Consider the following 26658-nt stretch of genomic DNA (forward strand, 5'->3'; position numbering starts at 1 on the left):
CGATGTTGGTCTCAATGCTGAGCTATATGTGAGGATCCTACGAGATGAGTTACTTCTTATACTCGAGTACTATGGGTATGAAAAGGAGGACCTAGTGTTCCAGCAGGACTACGACCCAATGCATACGTTGAGAGTGACAAAGCAATGGTTCAATGACAATAAAGTAGAGGTGCTGGATTGGCCCTCACCATCCCCAGACCTCAACACAATTGAACACTTATGGGTAAAGTTGAAGTAAAACCTGTAAACATACCCAAGTGAGTTGCCCAATATGCACCAATATTGATAACGTGTAGAAGAGATACCGGTATGTGCTCAGATTTTGACCGAGACATGCTGGAATCTGATGAACAACATGCCCAGAAGGATTCAGGCAGTGTTCAAAGTAAAGGTGGATTTACAAAATACTAACAATTAAACTTTAGATTTTATCAGCAAATTAGCAATGCAGTGACATGACAAGAATCTGCATAACTAATCATATGCTAAATAGCTGCAAGATAAATTTATGTATGAGATAGCCAAGATGATTGCCTATAAAATTATTACAGTCTCACGTTCGAATGTAGTGGAAGGTGAGATATGGAGCCTGAAAGTCAAAAGTTCCAAACATTGTTACCCTTTTGCTCGGCAGTCTGTCTGTCTATCTATCTATAAAATTATACATGAATGAGTATGTATATATATATATATATATATATATATATATATACAGTTAGGTCCAGAAATATTTGGACAGTGACACAATTTTCGCGAGTTGGGCTCTGCATGCCACCACATTGGATTTGAAATGAAACCTCTACAACAGAATTCAAGTGCAGATTGTAACGTTTAATTTGAAGGTTTGAACAAAAATATCTGATAGAAATTGTAGGAATTGTACACATTTCTTTACAAACACTCCACATTTTAGGAGGTCAAAAGTAATTGGACAAATAAACCAAACCCAAACAAAATATTTTTATTTTCAATATTTTGTTGCGAATCCTTTGGAGGCAATCACTGCCTTAAGTCTGGAACCCATGGACGTCACCAAACGCTGGGTTTCCTCCTTCTTAATGCTTTGCCAGGCCTTTACAGCCGCAGCCTTCAGGTCTTGCTTGTTTGTGGGTCTTTCCGTCTTAAGTCTGGATTTGAGCAAGTGAAATGCATGCTCAATTGGGTTAAGATCTGGTGATTGACTTGGCCATTGCAGAATGTTCCACTTTTTTGCACTCATGAACTCTTGGGTAGCTTTGGCTGTATGCTTGGGGTCATTGTCCATCTGTACTATGAAGCGCCGTCCGATCAACTTTGCGGCATTTGGCTGAATCTGGGCTGAAAGTATATCCCGGTACACTTCAGAATTCATCCGGCTACTCTTGTCTGCTGTTATGTCATCAATAAACACAAGTGACCCAGTGCCATTGAAAGCCATGCATGCCCATGCCATCACGTTGCCTCCACCATGTTTTACAGAGGATGTGGTGAGCCTTGGATCATGTGCCGTTCCCTTTCTTCTCCAAACTTTTTTCTTCCCATCATTCTGGTACAGGTTGATCTTTGTCTCATCTGTCCATAGAATACTTTTCCAGAACTGAGCTGGCTTCATGAGGTGTTTTTCAGCAAATTTAACTCTGGCCTGTCTATTTTTGGAATTGATGAATGGTTTGCATCTAGATGTGAACCCTTTGTATTTACTTTCATGGAGTCTTCTCTTTACTGTTGACTTAGAGACAGATACACCTACTTCACTGAGAGTGTTCTGGACTTCAGTTGATGTTGTGAACGGGTTCTTCTTCACCAAAGAAAGTATGCGGCGATCATCCACCACTATTGTCATCCGTGGACGCCCAGGCCTTTTTGAGTTCCCAAGCTCACCAGTCAATTCCTTTTTTCTCAGAATGTACCCGACTGTTGATTTTGCTACTCCAAGCATGTCTGCTCTCTCTCTGATGGATTTTTTCTTTTTTTCAGCCTCAGGATGTTCTGCTTCACCTCAATTGAGAGTTCCTTAGACCGCATGTTGTCTGGTCACAGCAACAGCTTCCAAATGCAAAACCACACACCTGTAATCAACCCCAGACCTTTTAACTACTTCATTGATTACAGGTTAACGAGGGAGACGCCTTCAGAGTTAATTGCAGCCCTTAGAGTCCCTTGTCCAATTACTTTTGGTCCCTTGAAAAAGAGAAGGCTATGCATTACAGAGCTATGATTCCTTAATCCTTTCTCCGATTTGGATGTGAAAACTCTCATATTGCAGCTGGGAGTGTGCACTTTCAGCCCATATTATATATATAATTGTATTTCTGAACATGTTTTTGTAAACAGCTAAAATAACAAAACTTGTGTCACTGTCCAAATATTTCTGGACCTAACTGTATATAATGAAGGAAAAGGAATGAGGAACAAGAGTAAGGAAACGGCAACGGAGTGGTGAGGGAACGGGGAAGGGGGGACTGAAAAAGGGGAACAGAAGAGGCAATTTTATAAAATTACCATATGGAAATGGTGCAGTCCTCATATCTTGTTATTCTTCTCCTTCATCACCTACTGCAATGGGAATTCCAGACAGAGCAATTTATCACAGGATGAAAAATCCTTGTAAAAATGAAATATGCATAGTTTAGCAATTTATCATAACTGGAGCTTATAAGACATAAAGCGCAAGAACGGGGAAGGAGGGGGAGAAGAAACATAAGAATAAAATAAGAAATATTATAAAACCCACCTCTAATCCAATTCCAAGACTAAAATAAAACATAAATACCCCAAAAAAAGGATACCATAAATTTCTAAGAAGGAAATCCCATATCCCAAACCTACATTTTCATTGAGGCCCTGCGGGGCCAGAGTTCCTAATCTATAAATCCATGAGCTTCCTACCCATGCCAGGATTTTTCCTAGGTCACCTCCTCTAGGGCCAAGGGTCACCTGGTTAATTGCCTTAATTTTAAGGCCTCTTATTTTGGTGCCATGTTTTACGTGAAAATGTCTTGGGAGTGTTTTTAAAGTGTGTGCATCCTCCACAGCGATGGATTTTAAATATCCCTGATATGTTCTCTGGTCCTTATCTTAAGTTCCCTAGTAGTCAGGCCAATATAAATTTTGCCACAAGCCACATGGAAAAAAATCCTCACATATCTGAGGTTAATTTGTTTTGTTTAGCTGGTAAGGGAGCATAATTGCTATGGACCAAAATGTCTTTTAAGCTTCTACATCTTCGAGCTACTGTGACGCCCCTGAACTATCGGGTCGTCACAGGGTATTGCACAATCTACCCTCCCGTGCATTATCCACCTCCTTCTTGGTTTAGGGTCCCTAACTAAATGGTGTTGCCTACATCAGCTAATCAAATCCTAGATACACCCTGCACCACACACACCAAACACACCAGTGGATGGCTTGAGTGGATCTCCAGGCAGCACCATTGGGGACAGGACCTGAACTAAGCTCCCCTCAGCGGCAGCGGTATCCAGAACTTTGGTTTATCCAGTTGTCGGTGTCAGCTTAATGGACTGAGTGAGTATGCAAGTGACCCCTTGGCATCCAACGGCACTCCCCTTCAGTCAACAAGCCCCGGGGTATCCCCCCTACCCAAGGAGGGTCACAACACTTGGCTGCCCCATTCCAAAATCCCTGTGTACTCCCAACTGCAGCGGTGCTACTCCTAATTACCACATACCACGGGTGGCGTCACGAACTCTAATACATCCCCTGTAAATACCCCCCCTTCATTTGAGTGGCCGCACAACCCCCGGGTCCGGAGACCTTCGAGCCACTACGAATCCGGATCCGAGCAGCTCGGCTGCTGGCACGGGGGTGGCACACTACGATAGAAGGAGTTTTGGGTAAAATTATTTTCAGGATTAGATCCTTCAGTGTTTATTTGATAATGTTAGGGGTACTTTGCACGCTGCGACATCGCATGCCGATGCTGTGATGTCGAGCGTGATAGTCCCCGCCCCCGTCGCAGCAGCGATATCTTGTGATTGCTGGCGTAGCGAACGTTATTGCTACGGCAGCTTCACATGCACTCACCTGTCCTGCGACGTCGCTCTGGCCGACGATCCGCCTCCTTCCTAAGAGGGCAGGTTGTGCGGCATCACAGGGACGTCACACGGCAGGCAGTGAATAGCAGCGGAGGGGCGAGGATGAGCAGGATGTAAACATCCCGCCCACCTCTTCCTTCCGCATTGCAGCCAGGACGCAGGTAAGGCGATGTTCCTCGCTCCTGCGGCTTCAGACACAGCGATGTGTGCTGCCGCAGGAACGAGAAACTACATCGTACCTGTCGCTGCACCGGCATTATGGAAATGTCGGACCCTACACCGATGATACGATAACGACGCTTTTGCGCTTGTTAATCGTATCAAAAAGGATTTGCACACTACGATATCGACTGCGATGACGGATGTGCGTCACTTTCGATTTGACCCCACCAACATCGCACCTGTGATGTCGTAGTGTGCAAAGCCCGCCTTAGAGCGATCTGCCCATTGTTTGTAATAGGTAGTGATCAATCTAGTTTAATTTTTGTCCGATTTCTGTTTTTCCTTTTTGTCTTTACCATACAGTAGTTCTTCCCTTGTTGTTTCCTTAATTCTTTTTAGTGCTCTTTTTTTTATTTTTCTCTGGCTATAACCCTGCTTCATTATTCTCCTGACTAAGTCAGTGGTTTGTGTATTCAAGTATTTTTCTTTAGTACATATAGCCTTAATTTTTAAGAATTGTCCTACTTGAATTCCTATGATGGTAGAGGGTAGATGAAGAAAGGTAATTGTTGCAGTTTTCTTCCTAAAGACGTCCACAGTAACATAACCGTCTCGTTACACCTGTATGTATAGCTCTAAAAAATCCATATATTTTCCATATTTGGAAATTAATTTTATGTTCAGATTAGTGCTGTTAAGTTTGAGCATAAGGTTTTCAAATTCTTCCGGAGAGCCATTCCATAAAAAAAACAGACGTCGGCTATGTATCTCATCCATCCTTGAATTTGTTCCATTTGAGGTATTCCATGGCCCTGGAAAAGCTTACTTTCCCATGCCCCCAAGAATAGATTGGCATAAGAAGGGGCACATGAGGCCCCCATGGCCATGCCATGCAGCTGTAGATATATTTTATTGTTGAAAATAAAATTATGTTTTAAGATGAAATCTAATAAGTCCATGAGTAGTTGTGCCTTTGTATTTTCAATGTTGCGTGATTTTAAAAACCAGGCTACGGCTCTTAGGCCATCCTCATGTTTTATTGAAGAATACAGGGCTTCTACATGTGCAGTTACCATTGTTACATTCTCCTCTAATTGTAGATGATTGAGCCTTTGGAGAACAGTTGTTGTATCTTATATGTTTGAGGGTAAAGTTGCCAAAGATTTTAAGAAATAATCAACCATTGTACACATGATTTCACAGATGCTATCATTTCTGGAGACAATGGGTCTTCCAGGATAGTCCAGAGGATTTTTGGAGAGTTTTGATAAGAGGTAGAAGGTGGGAAGTTTTGGTTGTAGATTTTTAATAATATCCACCATTTTTGAAGGATGATTCCTTCATCATGGGTCCATTCCAAAAAGGGAAATCAATTGATTTTGAAAGTCTCAAAGAGGATTGGTAGTTTAATTTTCTGTAGCATTTTTTATCTTCCAAAATGATATCCTCTTGAGAGTTTTTTATCCGTTTGTGGTCCTTTTATCCCATTATTATGTTCTAATTAAAATCTATTTTAATTAAACATATATCTCTTCCTAATTCCTTGGCACCTTCTGGAAATAGGGTATAACTTATATTAGATACATTTAGAAATGTACAGAAAATTACCTGTTTACATAACTTTGCTTCATCCATGTTTGTACAGTCAGGGATTCACTTATTTCACTTTATAGAGAAAGTTGTAGTCATCAGGTCAATTAGTAAATTCACTATATTACCAAATTATACTGTAGAAGGCCGGGAGAATCTGAAACCATTTAGAATTAATTCAGATTAATTGAATCAAAAATATTATTTAGGGCTATAAAAGCCACTAGATTATGAGCTTTTAAAACGCAAGTATTATATCACTGCCATGACCACCTAGGCCATAAATTTTATGACCATAAAGTAGTGGACTACTTGAGGATAGACCATAGATAAGGTGGATGACTACCCAGTGATATAGACAGTGAATGAGACAATAGATAATGCGGTAGACTACCTAGAGATAGACCTTAGAGAGGTAGTGGATTACTTAGTGAAAGACCTTAGAGAGGTGGTGGATTAACTATGGTTAGACCATAGATAATAACATGGATTACATTGAAACAAACCATAGATAAGCTAGTGGTCTACCTAGCAATAGGTTATTGGTAAGGTGAGGAACAACCAAGAGAAAGACCATAAATAAAGTGCTATACTACCTAAGGATAGATCATAGATAAGGTGGTGGACTACCTAGGAATAGTCCATAAATAAGTTCATGGACGAGGTAGGAATAGACGGTCGATAAGATTGGTGGACTACCTTGGGGTAGACCATAGATAAGATGGTAGAAATGGTAAAAAACCTACAGATAGACCATCGATAAGGTGGTGGACTATGTAGCGATATGCCAATGACATGATACGCCAATGACATGATATGCCAATGACAATGCCAATGACAAGACTACCTATGGGTAGACCATAGAGCGGTGATTACTACCTGGGGATAGATCGTTGATCAGTTTTTGGACCACAGAGGAATAGGCTATGGATAAGGTGGAGGACTACCTTGTAAGGGATAGATAGATAAGCTGATGGACAACCTAGAAATAGACCATAAATAATGTGGTGAACTTTGTAGTGATAGGCCAAAGATTAATTAGTGGGCTACCTAGGAAAAGGCTATAGATAAGGTAATGGACTACTTAGGAGTAAGTTTTGGTTTAGGCTAGTCAACAGAGCCTCATTGGAGTATCCGTGCTAGATTCAACCTTGTTGAAAAGTACATAGGAATAGGCCATAGGAAAGCTATGTGCCTATGCTGCATCTTTGTGGTGACCACAAAGATGCATGTTTTTGGTCCCAAGAAAATACTCCCTTGGCATGCATTTTTTGCCGTGTTATACTGTTTTTTTTTTACAGTGTTTTTGCCCAGTGTGTTTTTTAAGTCAAATCTATTGACTGGAAAGGGCTCAAAAACGCTGGCAAAAATGCAGAAAGAATTGACATTCTGCATCTTTGTTGTCACCACAAAGACGCAGCCAAAATAAAGCTGCAATGTGCACACAGACAGCAAAAAGGAAATATCATAGACTTTACTGGGGAAGGAAATGCATGTAGTTTTAGACCAAAACTGCACCCAAAAAACTTGCAAAAACGCGTCGAAAAACAAAGCATGCGCACAAGGCCTAAGGTGATGAAAATGGACAAAAATAGGCCAAAAATAGAGGGAATAGATTATAGATAAAGTGGTAGACTGCCTAGCAATTGTGTACTGATAAAAGGATGTAGAAATTAGGGATAGAGAGGTGGTGAACTAACTAGGGATAGATCATAGAAAATGATGTGGATTACCTTGCAACAAACCACAGATAAGGTGGTGGGCTTCTTAGGGAAAGATAATAGGTGAGGGGCTGTACTACCTAAGGATAGATCATAAATAAGATGGTGGACTAATTTGAGATAGACTATAGATAAGGTTCTGGACTACTTAGGAATAGATCATATATAAGGTGGTGGACTATCTTAGAATAGTCCATATATAAAGTCATAAGCGGTCTTTACACGCTGCGATCTCGCTAGCGAGATCGCAAGCGATCGTACCCGCCCCCGTCGGTTGTGCGACACGGGCAAATCGTTGCCCTTGGCGCATAACCTCGCTTACCCCCGTCACACGGACTTACCTGCCCTGCGACATCGCTCTGGCCGGCGAACCGTCTCCTTTCTAAGGGGGCGTTTCGTGCAGCGTCACAGCGACGTCACACAGCAGGCGTCCAATAAAAGCGGAGGGGCGGAGATGAGCGGGACGTAACATCCTGCCCACCTCCTTCCTTCCGCCTTGCCGGTGGAGGCAGGTAAGGAGATGTTCGACGCTCCTCGGTGTCACACATAGCGATGTGTGATGCCGTAGGAACAACGAACAACATCGCTAATAAGCAGAAAACGATTTTTTGTTTCAGGACGACCTCTCCGTGGCAAACGATTTTGACCGCTTTTGCGATCGTTTAAGGTCACTCATCAGTGTCACACACTGCGATATCGTTAATGACGCCGGATGTGCGTCACAAACACCGTGACCCCGCCGATAATTCATTAACGATATCGTACCGTGTAAAGCCCGCTATAGACTACCTAGGAATAGACCATAAATAAGGTCATGTACTACCTAGGAATCGACCATAGATAAGCTTGTGGACTACTTAGGATAGACCATAGAATAAATTGTGGACTAGCTAGGGATAGACTATAGATAAAGCAGTCGACTACCTAGGAAAAGGCTATAGATAATGTAGTGGACTAGTAAGGTGGTGTGCTTCGTAGGTATAAACTATAGATAAGGTGGCAGACCATCTAGGGATAGACCATTAATAAAGTGGTGAACTACCTAGAGATAGTCCATAGATAAGCTGATCAACTACCTAGCAAGAGAAAATCGATAAAGTGGTGGACTACCTATTGAAAGAAAATAGATAAGGCAGGGAACTATCTCAAGATAAGACCATGGAAAGGTGGTGGACTACCCATTGATATAGTTGTAGACTGTCTAGTGATAGACCATATTGTGGACTACTTAGGATTTGAAGATATTGAGGGGGTGTAGTACCTAGAAAGACCATAGATAAAATTGTGGAATTCCTAGGATAATTGTGTCTTACAGATCACTGATAATATCCTGGTTTTCTCTTTTCTTTTTAGGACGGTGAGGTCATCGGCATAAACACATTGAAAGTAACGGCGGGTATATCATTTGCTATTCCATCTGACAGAATCAGACAATTCCTGGCTGAATCACATGATCGTCAACTGAAAGGTAAGAATTTAGTTTCGACAAAATGAATTATATATAATTTATATACTATACCACACAAAATCCAACCAATGAAATAGTAATTTATCAATCTTATTAAACCCTATACATAGAAAGCTACAACTCACGACATGATCTGACCTTTGGAAATTATCCTAATACAATTCTACTACAATTTATACAGTGGCATGTAAGCGTTTGGGCACCCCTGGTCAAAATTACTGTTATTGTGAACAATTAAGCAAGTTGAAGATGAAATTATCTCTAAAAGGCATAAAGTTAAAGGTGACACAAATCCTTTGTATTTTAGACAAAAAAAATATTTTCATCTTTTACATTTTAAAAATTACAAAAAGGAAAATGGGCCAATGCAAAAGCTTGGGCACCCTTGAAAATTTTTGTACGCAGGTAACTTTGACCAACGTTGCAGACCTTAGTTAGCTTGTTAGGGTTATGGCTTGTTAACTATCATTGTTAGGAAAGGCCAGGTGATGCAAATTTCACAGCTTTATGAAAACCCAGCCTCCTCTAACCTTGTGCAAAAAAAACAGCAGCCATGGGTTGTTCTAAATAGTTGCCTAGCACTCTGAAAATGTAAAATGGTGGAGGCCCACAAAGCAGTAGAAGGTTATAAGAAGATAGAAAAGCGTTTTCAAGTTGTCCTTTCCTCAGTTCGAAATATAATTAAGAAATGGCAGTTACCAGGAACAGTGGCGGTCAAGATAAGGTCTGGAAGACCAAGCAAAATTTCTGTAAAAGCTGCTTGTAGGATTGCTAGAAAGGCAAATCAGAACCCCTGCTTGACTGCAAAAGACCTTCAGTAAGTTTAGCAGACTCTGGAGTTGTGATACATTGTTCTACTGTTCAGAGACACCTGCACAATTTTGACCTTCATGGAAGAGTCATCAGAAAAAAACCTCTTCTGTGTCCTCACCAAAAAATTCAATTATTAGAAAAAAGGTGCACAGCAATGTTGACATATATAGTAATAAAGGGGTGCTGCCACAAGCAGTATTAACATATGTCTCAAGAAAGGAATAAGATACTGCATATATCGGGAAGCACACCCTAAAATCGTGTAAATAAATAGGATTTTATTGAATTGCAAAAAAGATTAAAACACAATTAAAAACATACAACCCACACTTGGGTATCTCCATAAATCACAATAGTATACAGGGAATGTGCACTGCAGTCAACCAATTGTGCAAAACAACGTAAATCGCAACATCCCAATAATCATGTGGTACTGTTGAAGTAAGGGTCACCAATTCATCTATTGTATCACGCCATAGTATAAGTTTCCCTAAAGTAAGGAGTCACCACACATCTCCATTATAGGAGAGAGCTGATGAGAAAGATAGCCCTAGGTACATTCTATACAGACCGATGGTAGACCCAGCTGAATATAGCAACTTCAAACAGTGGAGACCCTGGGATACGCCCCACGTGTATCGCCGCTAGGCTTCATCAGGGACAGAAAAAATTCAGCATCAGAAGTATGCAAAAGAACATCTAAACAAGCCTGATGCATTTAGGAAAAAAGTCCTGTGGACCGATGAGGTTAAAATAGAAGTTTTTGTCCACAATGATCAAAGCTATTTGTGAAGAAAAAGGGCACAGAATTTCAAGAAAAGAATATCTCGACAACTATTAAGCATGGGGGTGGATCAATCATGCTTTGGGGTTATGTTGTAGCCAATTCAGAGTGAACATTTCATGAGTAAAGAGAATAATGGATCCAATGAAATTTCAACAAATTCTCGATGCAAACATAACACCATGTGTAAAAAAGCTGAATTTTGAAGAAAGGAGAAAAGAAGATGCTTCTACAAATGGAAAATTATCCTAAACACATGTCAAAATCCATAATAGACGACCTCAAAAGACATAAGCTGAAGGTTTAACAATGGCCCTCACAGTCCCCTGATCTGAACATCATTGAAAACCTGTGGCTAGATCTCAATAGAGGAGTGCATGCAAGACGAGCCAGGAATCTCACAGAACTGGAAGACTTTTCCAAGGAAGAATGGATGAAAATCCATCAAATAAGAATTGAAAGACTCTTGGCTGCTACAAAAAGTGTTTACAAGCTGTGATACGTGCCGAAGGGGGTGCTACTAGGTACTAACTATCCAGGGTGCCCAAACTTTTGCATTGGTCTATTTTACCTTTTTTTTCTAATTTTAAAATGTAAAAGATGAAAATATATATATATATATATATTTTGGCTTAAAGTACAAAGGAAATGTGTCATCTTTAACATTATGCTTTTTAGAGATCAGTTCATCTTCAACTTGATTAACTGTTCATAATAACAGTAGTTTTGACCAGGGGTGCCCAAATATTTAATTTTCAACATGACTTGAGCACTGGACTATAATATTGCATAATTTATTGGTGACAAGGTCCTGATATCCTGATTCCAAATTATAGCTACTAATCTATATTCAATTTCTACAGGAAAGGCCATTTCAAGAAAGAAATACATGGGGGTGAGGATGTTACAGCTGTCTTCAAGGTACAGTTTTAATTTTGGATCATGTGTATTTATTTCTTCTACATGTGCTTTCCTCCTTGTCTATAGTTGTCACGGGTGTGTCATAGGTGACAGACAGTCATGTAGTTTCTGGCCATAGAAGGTCACAGCGTCTGGCTGTGCAGAATGCTCCCTGACTTTCTATTGTTCCTGCTTTCAGTATTCATTGGTATAGGTCGCTTTCCTGCTGGATTTTAATCTTTTCCCCTTTTGGACCCAGCAGGAGCGCGCATTCCACCGGGCTATTGATCATCAGCATTATCTTGGTGCTTAAATACCCCTTCCTTCCTTGGATTGGTGCTGGTGATATTATTCAGTTAATTCATGACTTGGTTGCTTGTACTCCTCTGTTGTATTGTTTCTAAAAACATTGCTGAACTCCTGCCTGTGTCATCTGTGGATAAGTAGTTCATGCAATTTCCTCTGTGTGTCCTCCTTGTGTCTTCTATAGTCATATAGGCATCCGGAGTCGGCGTGTGTGCACATGGAGCTCTCGGATCAATGACAAACCAAGATGTCATGCACGCACGCACCACCATCGGGTGACATTTTCCTTAAGTCCAATGTAGGGAATGTGCCGGAGGTGGCATGTGTGCAAATAAGGTCTTGAGTCAAGAGCTCCATCTGCGCATGCGCCGACTCCGGGCGCCATTGTTTGAAGCCTGCACTGTTGACATTTTCAGAATGGTGGCTCGTGCCTCACCACCTGCAAGAGAGTGCCCAACACAGCCCGCCGTAATCCAGCAGCACAGCCCGCCGCCCGCAGTAAGCCCGCAGCATAGCACCCGCAGCCCAGAGCATCTCCCCTGCCTCTTACGACCCCTCTCTATCACCCCCAGTAAGCTACATTTGGATTATAGACGCACCCATCATTTTGCTCCCAAATGTTTGGGAGGAAAAGTGCATCTTATAATCCGAAAAATATGGTATATTCATCCACTGAGCTTGCACTGCACTGGTGTGATTTATTGAGGTGGGAAAGTCCTCTGCTTTAGCAGGTGATATCACTACATAGATCAGTGGTGGGGAACCTCTGGCCCGCGGGCCGTATGATGACCTTTTCTGCGGCCCCCAGGCATATTCCCGGAAGCGGCAGTGTTCAAGCTGCCGCCGCGGTTTTGCCGTCTGCCGGCCCTTTAAATTCCCACATGTGCTGCTTTGTACCAGTGCCATCAAGCACGGGACTTAGTTTGTGGGCGGAGTTAGCGCTCTGCGCTTTAGTCCCACAGCACCTTCAGAGGTTCCAGCGGAGTGTGTCCGCCCTCATGAGACGTGCCCGGCGCCTGCACTCCAGTGCGGTGAACCCGGCGCCCGCCCTCCAGTGCTGTAAGCCCGGCGCCCGCCCTCCATTGCTGTGAGCCCGGCTCCCGCCCTCCATTTCTGTGAGCCCGGCGCCCGCCCTCCAATGCTGTGTGCCCGGCGCCCACCCTCCAATGCTGTGTGCCCGGCGGCCACCCTCCCGAGCTGTGCCCGGCGTCCGCCCTCCCTCCCGAACTGTGTGCCCGGCGGCCACCCTCCCTAGCTGTCTGCCCAGCGAACACCTTCCCGAGCTGTGTGCTCGCCCTCCGGTGCTTTGTGGCCCCTCCAGTGTTGTATGCAACCCTCAGTGCTGTGTATCACCCTAGGTTTGTGTTCCCCCTAGTGGTGTCTGTGCTCCACAAGTGCTGTGTATCACCCCCAGTGATGTATTTCCCCAATGCTGTGTACCACCCCAGTGCTGTGTAGCCCCCCAAGTTATGTCCTGCCCCTTAGTGATGTCTGTGCTCCGCAAGTGCTGTTCGTGCCTCCCAGTTCCCCCAGATGTCCATGCCCCCCCCCCAGTGCTGCTGTCCGTGACCCCTCCCAGTGCTGTTTGTGACCCACAGCCATTTTTTTGCTTCCAAGTGATGTCTATGCCCCAGCCCCTCCTGTCATATGTATGTCCCCATCCCCTCCTGTGATGTGTGTTTTCCCCATTCCCTCCTGGATCATGTTCCAGTAGGGATGGCTAATATGGCAGCACCGAAGGTGTTTTTAGTGTCTACTTGGTCGATTCTCAGTCTAAGGGGTACTTTGCACACTACGACATCGCAAGCCGATGCTGCGATGCCGAGGGTGATAGTCCCCGCCCCCGTCGCAGCAGCGATATCTTGTGATTGCTGCCGTAGTGAACATTATCGCTACGGCAGCTTCACACGCACTTACCTGCCCTGCGACGTCGCTCTGGCCGGCGAACCGCCTCCTTCCTAAGGGGGCGGGTCGTGCGGCGTCACAGCGACGTCACACGGCGGGCGGCAATAGGAGCGAAGGGGCGGAGATGAACGGGACGTAAACATCCCGCCCACCTTCTTCCTTCCGCATTGCAGCCAGAACGCAGGTAAGGTGATGTTCCTCGCTCCTGTGGCTTCACACACAGCGATGTGTGCTGCCTGCTGGAACGAGGAACAACATCGTACCGTCGCTGCTGCGAAATTATGGAAATGTTGGACCCTACACCGATCATACGATAACGACGCTTTTGCGCTCGTTAATCGTATGTAAAAGGATTCACATACTGCGATGTCGACAGCGACGCCGGATGTGCGTCACTTTCGATTTGACTCCACCGACATCGCACCTGCGATGTCGTAGTGTGCAAAGTACCCCTAATGCTGCTTATGTTAGTTCATCACTTGTATGTTGCGATATATTGTAATGTATGTGTAAGAGATAGAAATCAGGCTTCGTTCACACTTTATGAAAGTCACTGATTCCAGTGATTGAAAATTGAAGGAGAATACTGTATTTTTTTTTGTAGTCTCATCCGTGAACTCAAGATGAGGGATAAAGATTTCCCTGATGTCAACTCTGGAGTGTACGTGTTTGAGGTCATTCCGGGAACTGCAGCGGCAAGGTAAGAAACCATTGACTACAATTAGTATTATTGAGTATGACAAATGTCTGGTCAGATATTTCCTAATTTCATAGTTTTTAAGGTTGAAGGTAAACCTAAATCCATCGAGTTCAACCCATGACCTAACATGTTGATGCACAGGAAGGCAATAAACCCATGGGGTGGACAGTAAGCTCCATATTAGGGGAAAAATTGCTTCCTGACTCCACATATGGCAATCAGACTAGTTCCCTGGATCAAAGCCCCATTACTGAATCTAGTGCACATAACCTGTAATATTACAGTCATGGCCAAAAGTTTTGAGAATGCTACAAACATTAATATTTACAAAGTCTACTGCTTAAGTTTTTCTAATGGCAATTTGCATATACTCCAGAATGTCATAAAGAGTGATCAGCTTAACAGCAATTACTTGCAAAGTCAATATTGGCTAAGAAAATGAACTTCAACCCCCAAAACACATTTCAACATCATTGCATTCCTGCCTTAAAAGGAGCAGCTAACATTGTTTTAGTGATTGTTCCATTAACACAGGTGTGGGTGTTAATGAGGACAGGGCTGGCGATCAATCAGTCATGATTAAGTAAGAATGACACCACTGGACACTTTAAAAGGAGGCTGGTGCTTGGTATCATTGTTTCTCTTCAGTAAACCATGGTTATCTCTAAAGAAACACGTGCAGCCATCATTGCTCTGCACAAAAATGGCCTAACAGGGAAGAGTATCGCAGCTACAAAGATTGCACCTCAGTCAACAATCTATAGCATCATCAAGAACTTCAAGGAGAGAACTTCCATTGTTGCCAAAAAGGCTCCAGGGCGCTCAAGAAGGACCAGCAAACGCCAGGACCGTATCTTAAAACTGTTTCAGCTGCGGGATCGGACTACCAGCAGTGCCGAGCTAGCTCAGCAATGGCAGCAGGCTGGTGTGAGTGCTTCTGCACGCACTGTGAGGCGGAGACTGCTTGAGCAAGGCCTGGTTTCAAGGAGGGCAGCAAAGAAGCCACTTCTCTCCAGAAAAAACATCAGGGACCGACTGATATTCTGCAAAAGGTACAGGGAGTGGACTGCTGAGGACTGGGGTAGAGTCATTTTCTCAGATGAATCCTCTTTTCGATTGTTTGGGATATCTGGAAAACAGCTTATTAGGAGAAGAAGAGGTGAGCGCTACCACCAGTCTTGTCTCATGCCAACTGTTAAGCAACCTGAAACCATTCATGTGTGGGGTTGCTTCTCAGCCAAGGGAATCGCACCACTCACAGTCTTGCCTAAAAACACAGCCATGAATAAAGAATGGTACCAGAATGTCCTCCAAGAGCAACTTCTCCCAACTGTCCAAGAGCAGTTTGGCGCCCAACAATGCCTTTTCCAGCATGATGGAGCACCTTGCCATAAAGCAAAGGTGATCACTAAATGGCTCATGGAACAAAACATAGAGATTTGGGTCCATGGCCTGGAAACTCCCCAGATCTTAATCCCATTGAGAACTTGTGGGCAATCATCAAGAGTCGGGTGGACAAACAAAAACCAACAAATTCTGGCAAAATGCAAGCATTGCTTATGCAAGAATGGACAGCTATCAGTCAGGATTTGGTCCAGAAGTTGATTGAGAGCATGCCAGGGAGAATTGCTGAGGTCCTGAAGAAGAAGGGTCAACACTGCAAATATTGACTTGCTGCATTAACTCATTCTAACTGTCAATATAACCTTTTGGTACTCATAATATGATTGCAATTATATTTCTGTATGTGATGTAAACATCAGACAAACACAATTAAAAACCAGAGGGCAACAGATCATGTGAAAATATCATTTTGGTGTCATTCTCAAAACTTTTGGCCATGACTGTATATCTAAGGCCTTTCTTAAATTTTAGTAATGAATCAATTATTACAAGATTATGTGGCAGAGAGCTCCATAGTCTCACTGCTCTTACAGGAAAGAATCTGCATCTGTGATTCTTTCCTCTAGATGTAGAGGATGCCCCCTTGTCATTATCGCAGGTAGTGTAAAGAGATCATTAGAAAGGTCTCTGTACTGTCCACTCATAAATTTGTACAATGCAATAAAATCGCCTCTAAGCCTTCATTTTACCAAACTGAATGACCCCAAGTTTAATAACCTGTCTTGGTATTGCATTCCCCCCATTCCTTTAATAACCTCGCTTGCTCTTCTCTGCACCCGCTCTAGTCCAGCTATGTGCTTCTAATACACCGGAGACCAAAATTCTACAAAGTATTATAAGTGTGGCTACACTAGCAACTTCTATAGGGGTAAAGCTATGTTCTTCTCATGAGCATTGATGCCTCTTCCATCCCATTATTTTATTAGCCTTGGCAGCAGCTGCCTGACACTTGTCAGTAAAGTTGAGTTTGCCGTCCACTCATACACTCAAGTCTTTTTTAGTGACCGTTTTACCCAATGTTTTACAATTATGTACATAATTATACATTTTATTTCCTCTGCCAAGTATATGACCTTCCATTTATCCACATTAAACTTCTATTGCCATTTCTTAGCCCAAGCCTGCAGCTTCTCAAAATCCTTCTGTAATATTAAATTATCCTCCTCTGTATTGATTACCTTGAAGGGCTGAGTATCACCTGCAATTATTGAAATTCTAATCTTTTTGCCTCCTACAAGGTCATTAATAAATATGTTAAAAAGAAGAGGGCCCAATACTGACCCCTGTGGTACCTCACTGTTAACTGTGATGCAGTTCTAGTGTATCTCATTAATAACCACCCTTTGGTTTCTAACACTGAGCCAGTTCATAACCAAGGTACACATATTTTACCCTATTCCCGTTATTTTCATTTTATGTATCAACCTTTTGTGTGGCACTGTATCAAATGACTTTGGAAAATCAATATAGACAAAATCCACTGCATTTTTCTGGTTCATTCTGGTACTCAACTCCTCATAGAAGCTGATCAGATTAGTTTGCGAAGACCGATCCCTCATAAATCCATGTTGATACTGGGTCATGAGGTTATTCTTCTTAAGATACTCCAGTATAGCATCTATTAGGGAATCCTCAAGGATTTTACCCACAGAAGAGGTTAAACTTATCTGTCTAGATTTTCCAGGCTCTGATTTTGTTCCCTTTTTGAATATTGACACTACATTTGCTGTGCGCCAGTCCTGTTTCTGATGTTATGGAACCTGTGAAGATTACAAATAATGGTCTGTCTATCATCATACTTAATTCCCGCAGTACTCTAGTGTGTATGTGACCCACCCCAGGGCCGTGGGGTACTCGGTTCCGGGTGTTGGTTAATGGGATTATGTCACGGGGGCCTGTGCCCGGTTCCGTGGCCCTGGTGGTCGCTGAAAGTCAATAAATAATAAAAATAAAAAAAATAATAAAGAAAAAAATAAATAAAGAAAAGTATTTTGTGACGCCAGCTATGGTTCCAGTATGGTTACTGGGGCTGCAGGTCAGACCTCTGGGGTGATGGTTAGGCAGCCAGTTGTTTACGCTTCCCGTAGGTGAAGCGGGCTCCCCAGGGCAGTTTTTAGTAGTACACAGATATGGCGGTTTTTCTTTACAGCCTTTTCAACTGTCACTTTAGTGCAGCAGCCTATGGCTTCTCAGATGAAGAAATAAAGTGCGTCACACCAATTCATTAACTCTGACCAGGTTTTACTTGCAGGTGTTATTAAAAATGGGTTCAGTTTCTGATGTTACAGTTTTTGGGTAATCTGGGAACAGTTCGGGATCTCTGCACCAGGTCAGTTGTGTGGCCTCCCTGCTGCGCTATGTTTCTCCTTGGTACTAGGCTGCCTGTAGCTATACCTTGTCCCTCTCTCACTGTCTTCACCTGTATGGCAGGCGGCGGGAGCTTCTCTAAGGGGCACTGCTGTACTCACTGTGGTCCCTAAGCTCTGTGTAGCGGCTTTGCCTTCAGGTGCTGCTGCGGCCAGTAGATCTGCAGTCTCCCTGGCCCCCGGTCTTTATTGCTGGGCAGATTAGATCCCTCACAATCTCGGATGCCGGTGTCCGATAATCAGCGCTGTTCCTTGGGGATGAACCGATCTGGCTCCACCTCCCCGGTCACTCCTCTTTTGCCTCACTCCTGATCCCTCAGGCGGTCACACAGTTACTTGAGCGGGCTAAGCACTGCCCTCTCCATTTTGATGTCTTCCCTCACTCTCTGCTCGCACAGTCTCCTTTTTTCTCCAACTGTCAACTGTCTCTCTGACTCCGCCTCCAAACCTGGCTTTAAAGGGGACCTCACCTGAACTCGACTTGTAGAGCTCCGCCTCCAGGCTTGGAGTGGAAATGTTGTATGTGGGATTACCTAATGTGGAGATCCTTCCCTGCCCAGGTACAGGTATATTTGTGGCAACTGAACCCTGGGGTGCCACATTTGCCATTACCCCTGCAGCATCCACGGCAATGCCGGGATGGATGAAGTCCATTACATGGTAGTGGTTCATCAAAGGAGGTCCCGAAAGGAGGACTTCACTCCTCTATAATGCTCATATTAAGTTAAAATTGTGTTGTTCTTCTAATTTCCTTATCACTATCAATGTTACCACTCTTGCTGTTTTCACTTTTGTCACAATGCCGAATAATAGGTGGAGAACTCTAGCTATGTAGTGGTTATTTCTAAAGAGTCACTTCATTATGATCACAGACAGGATTGAAAAAGGGATTACATAGAAATAATGAGGCCCTGTAGAAAAAGTCCTATAAGGGCACACATGCGCAGTCACAGAAGGGAAAACTTTCCAACTGTTTATGAAACTTAATGAGATATCTACATGTATTGTGGCACTTACACAGATATTTTGTAACTTCTAAAGTCCCTTAGTCTTCTCATCCACCATGATATACCTTTAATGGCCCCATAGAATATGAAGCCCACACATGGTATGATCACCCCACAGTTTACCCCATCCCATTTACAGTTATGGGATGGGATGGGATGTGGAGGGGGCTGTAAAATAAAGAATTTAGTTAATAGCAAACATTATCATTATACTTACAGCTCCCACGACGCGTCCTGCAGACTCTGTCTCCTGGCCACTTCTGCGTCCCATCATTACTGTGACGCCTGGTAAGCATCACTCCCTAATGGACCTTCCATGACGACATAGCCAAGTGACCAGTCTGGTGTGAATGTTGTACAGACATTGGCATACAGACTGGTCACATGACTATGACGTCATCCAAGGTCCTGTTAACTGAACTATGATTGTCACTGTGCGAGTGTCGCATTGCATCACGGCGCACACTCTCCCGACAGGAGCGGGTCAGCTGCACGTATTTCCATGCTCCTATCCTGAGAGCGTCAGGCTGTGCTGGGTGATGTAATGCGAGACGCAAGTGGAATCATACCCTCACTGTCAGCCTGCTTCTCACTCTGTACAGAGCAATGTAGCAGAGCTGACATGGCTCTCTCTGCTTCTCACTTTGTATAGACTGTGTCTGTACAAAGTGATGAAGCTGACAATGCTCTCCCTGTGAACTACGTCGGACTAAGAATTTTTTTATAATAAAGATGGAGTCTCTAAATGTTTTTTTTATTTCTAATAAAAAAAAAATTCTGTGTGGTGTTTTTTTTAGTGATTACTAAAAATTCATGGTGGCCATGTCTAATTTGGCATGACGCAATGAATTTTGGGCTTATTACCATCTGAAAATACAAATCTGGTATTAACCCCTTTATTACCCAGCGCCATCATAGCCGCTGGACAAACCGGGTAAAGCCCCTGGAAATGGCGCTAAGAAACAATGCGGAGCGTGGGAGCACGCATTTTTTTTTAATTATTTTTTTAAATAAAAAAAAAATTTATGCGGTTCTGTGTATTTTGATTACCACCCAAGGTAAAGACATTGAGATGGATGTGGCAGCTTGTAGCCGACCGCTTTATTTGCGATAAGAGTCAAAAATACTACGGAGCACTGTCATTTTTTTAAAATTAGTTATTTTTATACAACTATATATTGTGTATATATACAGCTCTGGCACAAATTAATAGACCACTGCAAAATTTTCAGTTTTTCTGTTTTTTTTTCTTTATAGGTATATTTTTTAGTAAAATGTAAATCGTTTTATTCTACAAGCTACTATTTTCAGAAAATAAATACAAAATTGTTTGCTTGGAAATTCAGAGACATGTTGTCAGTAGTTTATAGAATAAAAGAACAATTTACATTTTACTCAAAAATATACCTATAAAGAGAAAAATCAGAAAAACTGAACATTTTGCAGTGATCTTAATTTTTGGCAGAGCTATATATATATATATATATATATATATATATATATATATTATATATATATATTATATATATATATATATATATATATAAAAAAAATTAATTCATATATATAATGTACACAATATATTGTAGTTGTATAAAAATAAATAATTTTTAAAAATGACAGCACTCCACGGTATTTTCGATTCTCAGCGCAGATAAAGCAGCAGGCTATGGGCTGCCACCCCCATCTGCCTGGCTTTACCTTGTCTGGCAATCAAAATACAGGGAAGCCCATTCATTTTTTTAATTATTTAATAAAATAATTTAAAAAAAATGAGTGAGCTCCCGCCGTATTTTGATATCCAGTCAGGTAAAACCAGGCAGATGGGTGCTGGGATTCTCGGCAGCCCGCAACCGCCCCTGGAAATGGCGCATTGTTTCTTAGCGCCATTTCCAGGCGATTTACCCGACTCTTCCAGTAGCCCTGGTGGTGGTGGCACGCTGAGTAATAAAGGGGTTAATACCAGCTTTGTATTCTCAGATGGTGCTAAGCCCGAAATTCATGGCATCACGCCAAATTAGACATGGCCACTGTGAATTTCTAGTAAACAGTTAAAAAAACAAAACACAACACATGGAAATTTTTTTTTATTATAAATAAAACAAAAAACATTTAGAGACTCCATCTTTATTATAAAAAAAATCCTTAGTCCGACTTAGTCTACAGGTAGAGCATTGTCAGCTCTGCTTCATCTCTCTGTACAGCCAGTCTATACAAAGTGAGAAGAAGAGAGAGCCATGTCAGCTCTGCTACATCGCTTTGTACAGAGCGAGACGCAGGCTGGCAGTGAGAGTATGATTCCACTTGCGTTTCGCATTGCCTCACCCTACACGACCTGACGCTATCAGGACAGGAGTGCCTCAGCTGCATGGAAACACATGCAGCCGAACAGCTGCTGTCTGGAGATTGTGCGTTGTGATGCGATGCGACACTCACACAGTGACAATCACAGTTCAGTTAACAGGATCTACGATGACGTCAGAGCCATGTGACCAGTCTGTAAGCCAATGTCTGTACAACATTTACACCAGACTGGTCACATGGCTATGACGTCATGGAAGGTCCTTTAGTCAGTGTGGTTACCCGGGGGCCACAGCAATGATCGGACATGTTTTTTAAAATGTGCTTTTTTTTCTACAGCCCTTGGACCCGATCTGGACTCGATCTGTAACACAAGCTTCCCAGGAAAGCTTGTGATCGGGATCGTGTACACGATCACTATGTGATTGTTACGATCCCTGAACTTTACAGTTTGGGATCACCCATCACTAGTCGCAGGGCCTAGTATGCACAAGAGGTGTCCAGGATGCAGAAGTGAAGACTGTCCTGGTCCAGCTGCAATCGAAGACCAGACTGGATGCCAGAACATGGCACTGAGAATCATTTTTCTCAACTCTAATTAGTGATATATTTATCTAAAAATGTTTTTATTGTTACGTTATGTTCTATGCTAGGCCTTTTGCACTGAGTAGATATATTCTTATAATATAATCTTATGTTTATTATCACTGTCCTCCTCAGTGCTGGCATGAAGGATCACGATGTCATCATCAGCATTAATGGGAGAACGGTGAGTACCACAGAAGAAGTTAGTGAAGCCGTGAAGATCAGTGAGACACTATCCATCGTGGTACGACGGGGCAATGAAGATATCATTCTCAATGTAGTGCCGGAGGAGATGGGCTAGAACCACAACCAGCGTGATCTGAAGTTCAGATGTCCCAACCCATCTTTAAGATCTTAGATCTCCTCACGTGCCTTGTGGATGGAAGTTTACACTTGGATATCACCAGTTGGCTCCAGTCTTGACCTCCAATTTTATGGCACTGTAGTCTTTCCAAGAATGCTCTCTTGTATTGACACACAGGTTGTGGGAGAGGATCATCATCCCATAGGCACTAATATTACACCATTATATATGAACCTGAACCAAAATGGATATACGTATTGCGCTTTTGTTCAATCTAATATTGAAAGCGGAACGATGAAATGGAAATCCCTCAACATAGCCCATGAGAGGATCGACGATCAAAGCAGATATATGAAGAAAGCAAAACATTGGCCATACGTGTTATACATTAAGGACTTTGGGGCAATATTTTAATTCTTTGCGAACTCTGCTTGAAGGGGTTGTCCACCGTTTACAGTTCTTTCTGGTTAGAAGGGTCCTCCGGAAATAAGCCGATGACAAGTGCAGAGGACCGCTAAGCTATGAGCTGTAATTTGCATGAGAACCTGACAGCAATTAATCAATGCCCTGCAGCGCCACCATAGGGGAAATTAAGAATTACACAGTTCCAAGCAAAATTAATGGACTATTCTAGCAATGAACATATCAGGGTCATCCAGAGAGGAAGAGACGCTTTTTTGTATCTGCTCTTTACTTTGACTAATTCCCATTGACCCCTAAGTTTTATACAGGATTCCAAAAACATGGCTGCCTTCCTTTACAATTTGTCACACCTGTCTACCAGTTTCTATGTTATATTCAATGGAGCTGAGCTGCAATACCAGAAACAACCCATGGAGAGGTTTGGCGCCATTTTTAAAAGAAAAAAAAGCAGTTATATACATAGCCCCTTTAACTAGAATGTATTATATAAGTGTGTTAGCTGCATGAAATAGCTCATAACCACTCACTCATAAACTCAACAGTCCCATATTTACGCAAGACCTGTTCTGAATAAGGAAGGGTTTGTGTAAACTCCACCATTTAGTTGATCAAAATGATCAGTATCCTCGGGGGCGGGACTTAAAAGTCTCTTATTTACCAAATGAGATGTTAAGCACGCTCTTAGTATACAGAAATTAACCAGCATTATTCTCGACAGTATATAGAATAAAATTTCCATGTCACTATCAATATTACAACTCTTGCTGTTTTCACTTTGGACACAGTGCCTAATAATAGGTGGTCACCTCCAATTCTGTAGTGATTATTTCTAAAGAGTCACATCATTATCATCACAGACAGGGTTAAAAAAGGGTCTTTCATAGAAATCATGGGGCCCTAAAGCAAAAGTCCTATAAGGGCATACATGTGTAGTCACAGAAGGGCATACCTTCCAAATGTTTAAGAAACTGAATAACATATTTAGTTGATCAAAATGATCAGGATCCTCGGGGGCGGGACGTAAAAGTCTTATTTACCAAACAAAATGTTAATCACGCTTTTAGTATACAGAAATTAATCAGCATTATTCTCGACAGTATATAGAATAACTGAATTATGGGAAGGAATGTGTCAGCCATAATAGATACGCCCCATTGACGTATCCAGGACCATATACTTACAGTCACATTACATGATAAAAATAAGATTTTCTTTGAATCATAGTACATTTCTCTATGCACCGTACAATAAATAAGCCTGTCAGTGTCATGTTTCACTCGATGCTTTAGCATGCTATCCTACATAGAAAAATGTTGGCATGCTGCAACTCATCCCCTAATTCCACGATATGCAGCAAGGTTTCATAGTTAACTGAGTCATATAGAATATTTTCTAAAATATATTTAATCAGTACTCTGTATCTATGTAATGTATTATTAAAAAAAAAGAGAAAAATATTAATAATAATTAAATATAAAATACACTAAATATATATATGTGTATATATATATATGTATATATATATATATATAGAAATATATATTTTTATATATAAAATCTATATATATATATATATATATATATATATATATATATACACATATACACACACACAGTATATTAGTATGAGGTCACTGCTGGTATACTGATATACATTGCAGATCACAAATTAAATATAATAAGCCAAATAGTCAGCAGGAGAAGGTCAGCTCAATACGAGGCAGAAACATGGTAGAGAGATGGGAAATTTAAGACTTAAAAGCTTTTTCTGATATTTTCTTTAGGCATAATACATGTGATGTATTAAATATCCATTTTTTACACGGTAATAGGGTTCCCATGGAGGTGCCATGCCTTTATTGTGCTCTTAATTTCATGCAGGGTGGGCATTTTCATTGGATTCCATATGTACCGAAGTATAAGGAGGTACTGCTTCTACTGTATAGGAGAATATCCCAATGAAGCATATAGCACAGTTTATGACCCCTCCTGGGCTGTATTCTTAAGGTGTGTGCACATGATCAGGACCCGTTATGTCCTGGACGCGACGGGTTCTGACCTGCGGGGTTGCGAGTCTTCTCCACAGGAGACTGCCCACGATCCGGGCTTAAGCAGTTGCACTTCCTCTCTGCTGAGAACTCTTGCGGCTCCTCAGCAAAGAATTGAAAAGCTTGCGGCTCGGAAAGCCACAACGCAGGTCATTTTACGCTGCGGGCCGTACATGCACAATGGACATGAGATTTTTGGACACAGCTGAAACATGCCGCTTCCAAAATGCTGTGAACTGTGATCGTGGGCACGCACCCTAAAGCGGGCTTTACACGCTACGACATCGCTAATGCGGAGTCGTTGGGGTCACGGAATTCGTGACGCACATCCGGCCGCATTAGCGATGCCGTTGCGTTTGACACCGATAAGCGATTTTGCATCGTTGCAAAAACGTGCAAAATCGCTAATCGGCGACACGTGGGTCCATTCTCAAATCTCGTTACTGCAGCAGTAACGAGGTTGTTCCTCGTTCCTGCGGCAGCACACATCGCTGCGTGTGACGCCGCAGGAACGAGGAAGCTCCCCTTACCTGCCTCCCGGCCGCTATGCGGAAGGAGGTGGGCGGGATGTTACGTCCCGCTCATCTCCGCCCCTCCGCTGCTATTGGGCGGCGGTTCAGTGACGTTTCAGTGACGTCGCTGTGACGCCACACGGACCGCCCCCTTAGAAAGGAGGCGGTTCGCCGGTCACAGCGACGTCGCCGGACAGGTAAGAATGTGTGACGGCTGTGGGCGATGTTGTGCGGCACGGGCAGCGATATGCCCGTGTCGCGCAACAGATGGGGGCGGGTTCCCACACTAGCGATATCGGGACCGATATCGCAGTGTGTAAAGTAGCCTTAACTCTTTATTCTCAAATATTCTTCCCTTCCACACCATTGATTTCGTAAGTAATGAGGTGCCATTAATCTTGTGACTTCAGTATGGACGCCAATGATGGTCTTGTGATTGGCTGCTAGATGACATCCCCACCTATAATGACCAGGAGGAGTAATTTTTTAAATTTTATTAGATTTTTTATTCCCCAATGTCTGGCACAGTAAGAGTTTTCCAAGGTCCACCTAGATCTTGGAAAACCTCTGTAAGAACAGTTGTCTATTTGGTCAGTGAAGGAATCTCTTTCCTTTGGTTACCAGCAGGATAGTGAATTTGAAGCAAAGCCATCAAGAATATGTAGACTTTCAGGTTTACTTCAAAGGGTTTTACAAAAATCTTGTATTAGGATGTTTAGGAGTTTAGCTGATTCTTGCCATAGCCCCTCTATATTCGCAAGCTCAAAAGTAATTGGAGAAACTAATCTGATTCTAAAGAGAAATAATCTAAAAATACGGTACTTTGACGCACATACTTTAAAGCTAGTGACTGTCTGAAGTCAGGAACATATGGACATCACCAACCCCTGAGATACTTTACCAGACCATCCTCCAGACGTCTTCTGATCCTGATTATTTGTGGGGCTTTTGCCGCCAGTTTTGTTGGAAGTAAGGTCTCATCCAGACATCAGTTTTCATGTACGAGTTCTTTAAGTGTTTTTCATTACTATAGTCTCTTGGCTTTTCACACATCCTTGCATTTCTGGGGATCGGGGACATGGATCAAACTCTCCAATGAAAATCTATAGGTCGATGAAAACAAAAATCAGACAGCACTTGGTTGCCATCCGTGTGGAATCCTAGTATCTGTGCGCTGTCCATTTTCCACTGATTGCTAAGAGACCCTTGAGAAACCTCCATTAGTTTTATTTTCTTTTTGCACACACACACACACACAAAAAAAAACCTAATTAAACTCGGATGGTAAAAAAAAAAAAAAGCTCACACTGACCCAACAATGGTGA

At 42.4% G+C, this 26658-nt stretch overlaps 1 protein-coding gene across 1 annotated transcript in view; it reads left to right on the top strand.

Moving 5' to 3' along the window:
* HTRA4 (HtrA serine peptidase 4) overlaps positions 1–24090 on the top strand; it is a 110933-nt gene extending 86843 nt beyond the window's left edge. The window contains exons 6-9 of the mRNA XM_075343020.1: positions 8861–8975; positions 11436–11493; positions 14288–14383; positions 22182–24090. Coding sequence (XP_075199135.1) covers positions 8861–8975; positions 11436–11493; positions 14288–14383; positions 22182–22347 — 435 coding nt within the window. The 3' untranslated portion in view covers positions 22348–24090. The remainder of the gene's footprint in view (positions 1–8860; positions 8976–11435; positions 11494–14287; positions 14384–22181) is intronic.
* The last annotated feature ends 2568 nt before the right edge of the window (positions 24091–26658 follow it).

Source organism: Anomaloglossus baeobatrachus, chromosome 4, assembly GCF_048569485.1.
Source record: "Anomaloglossus baeobatrachus isolate aAnoBae1 chromosome 4, aAnoBae1.hap1, whole genome shotgun sequence".
Lineage (NCBI taxonomy): Eukaryota > Metazoa > Chordata > Amphibia > Anura > Aromobatidae > Anomaloglossus > Anomaloglossus baeobatrachus.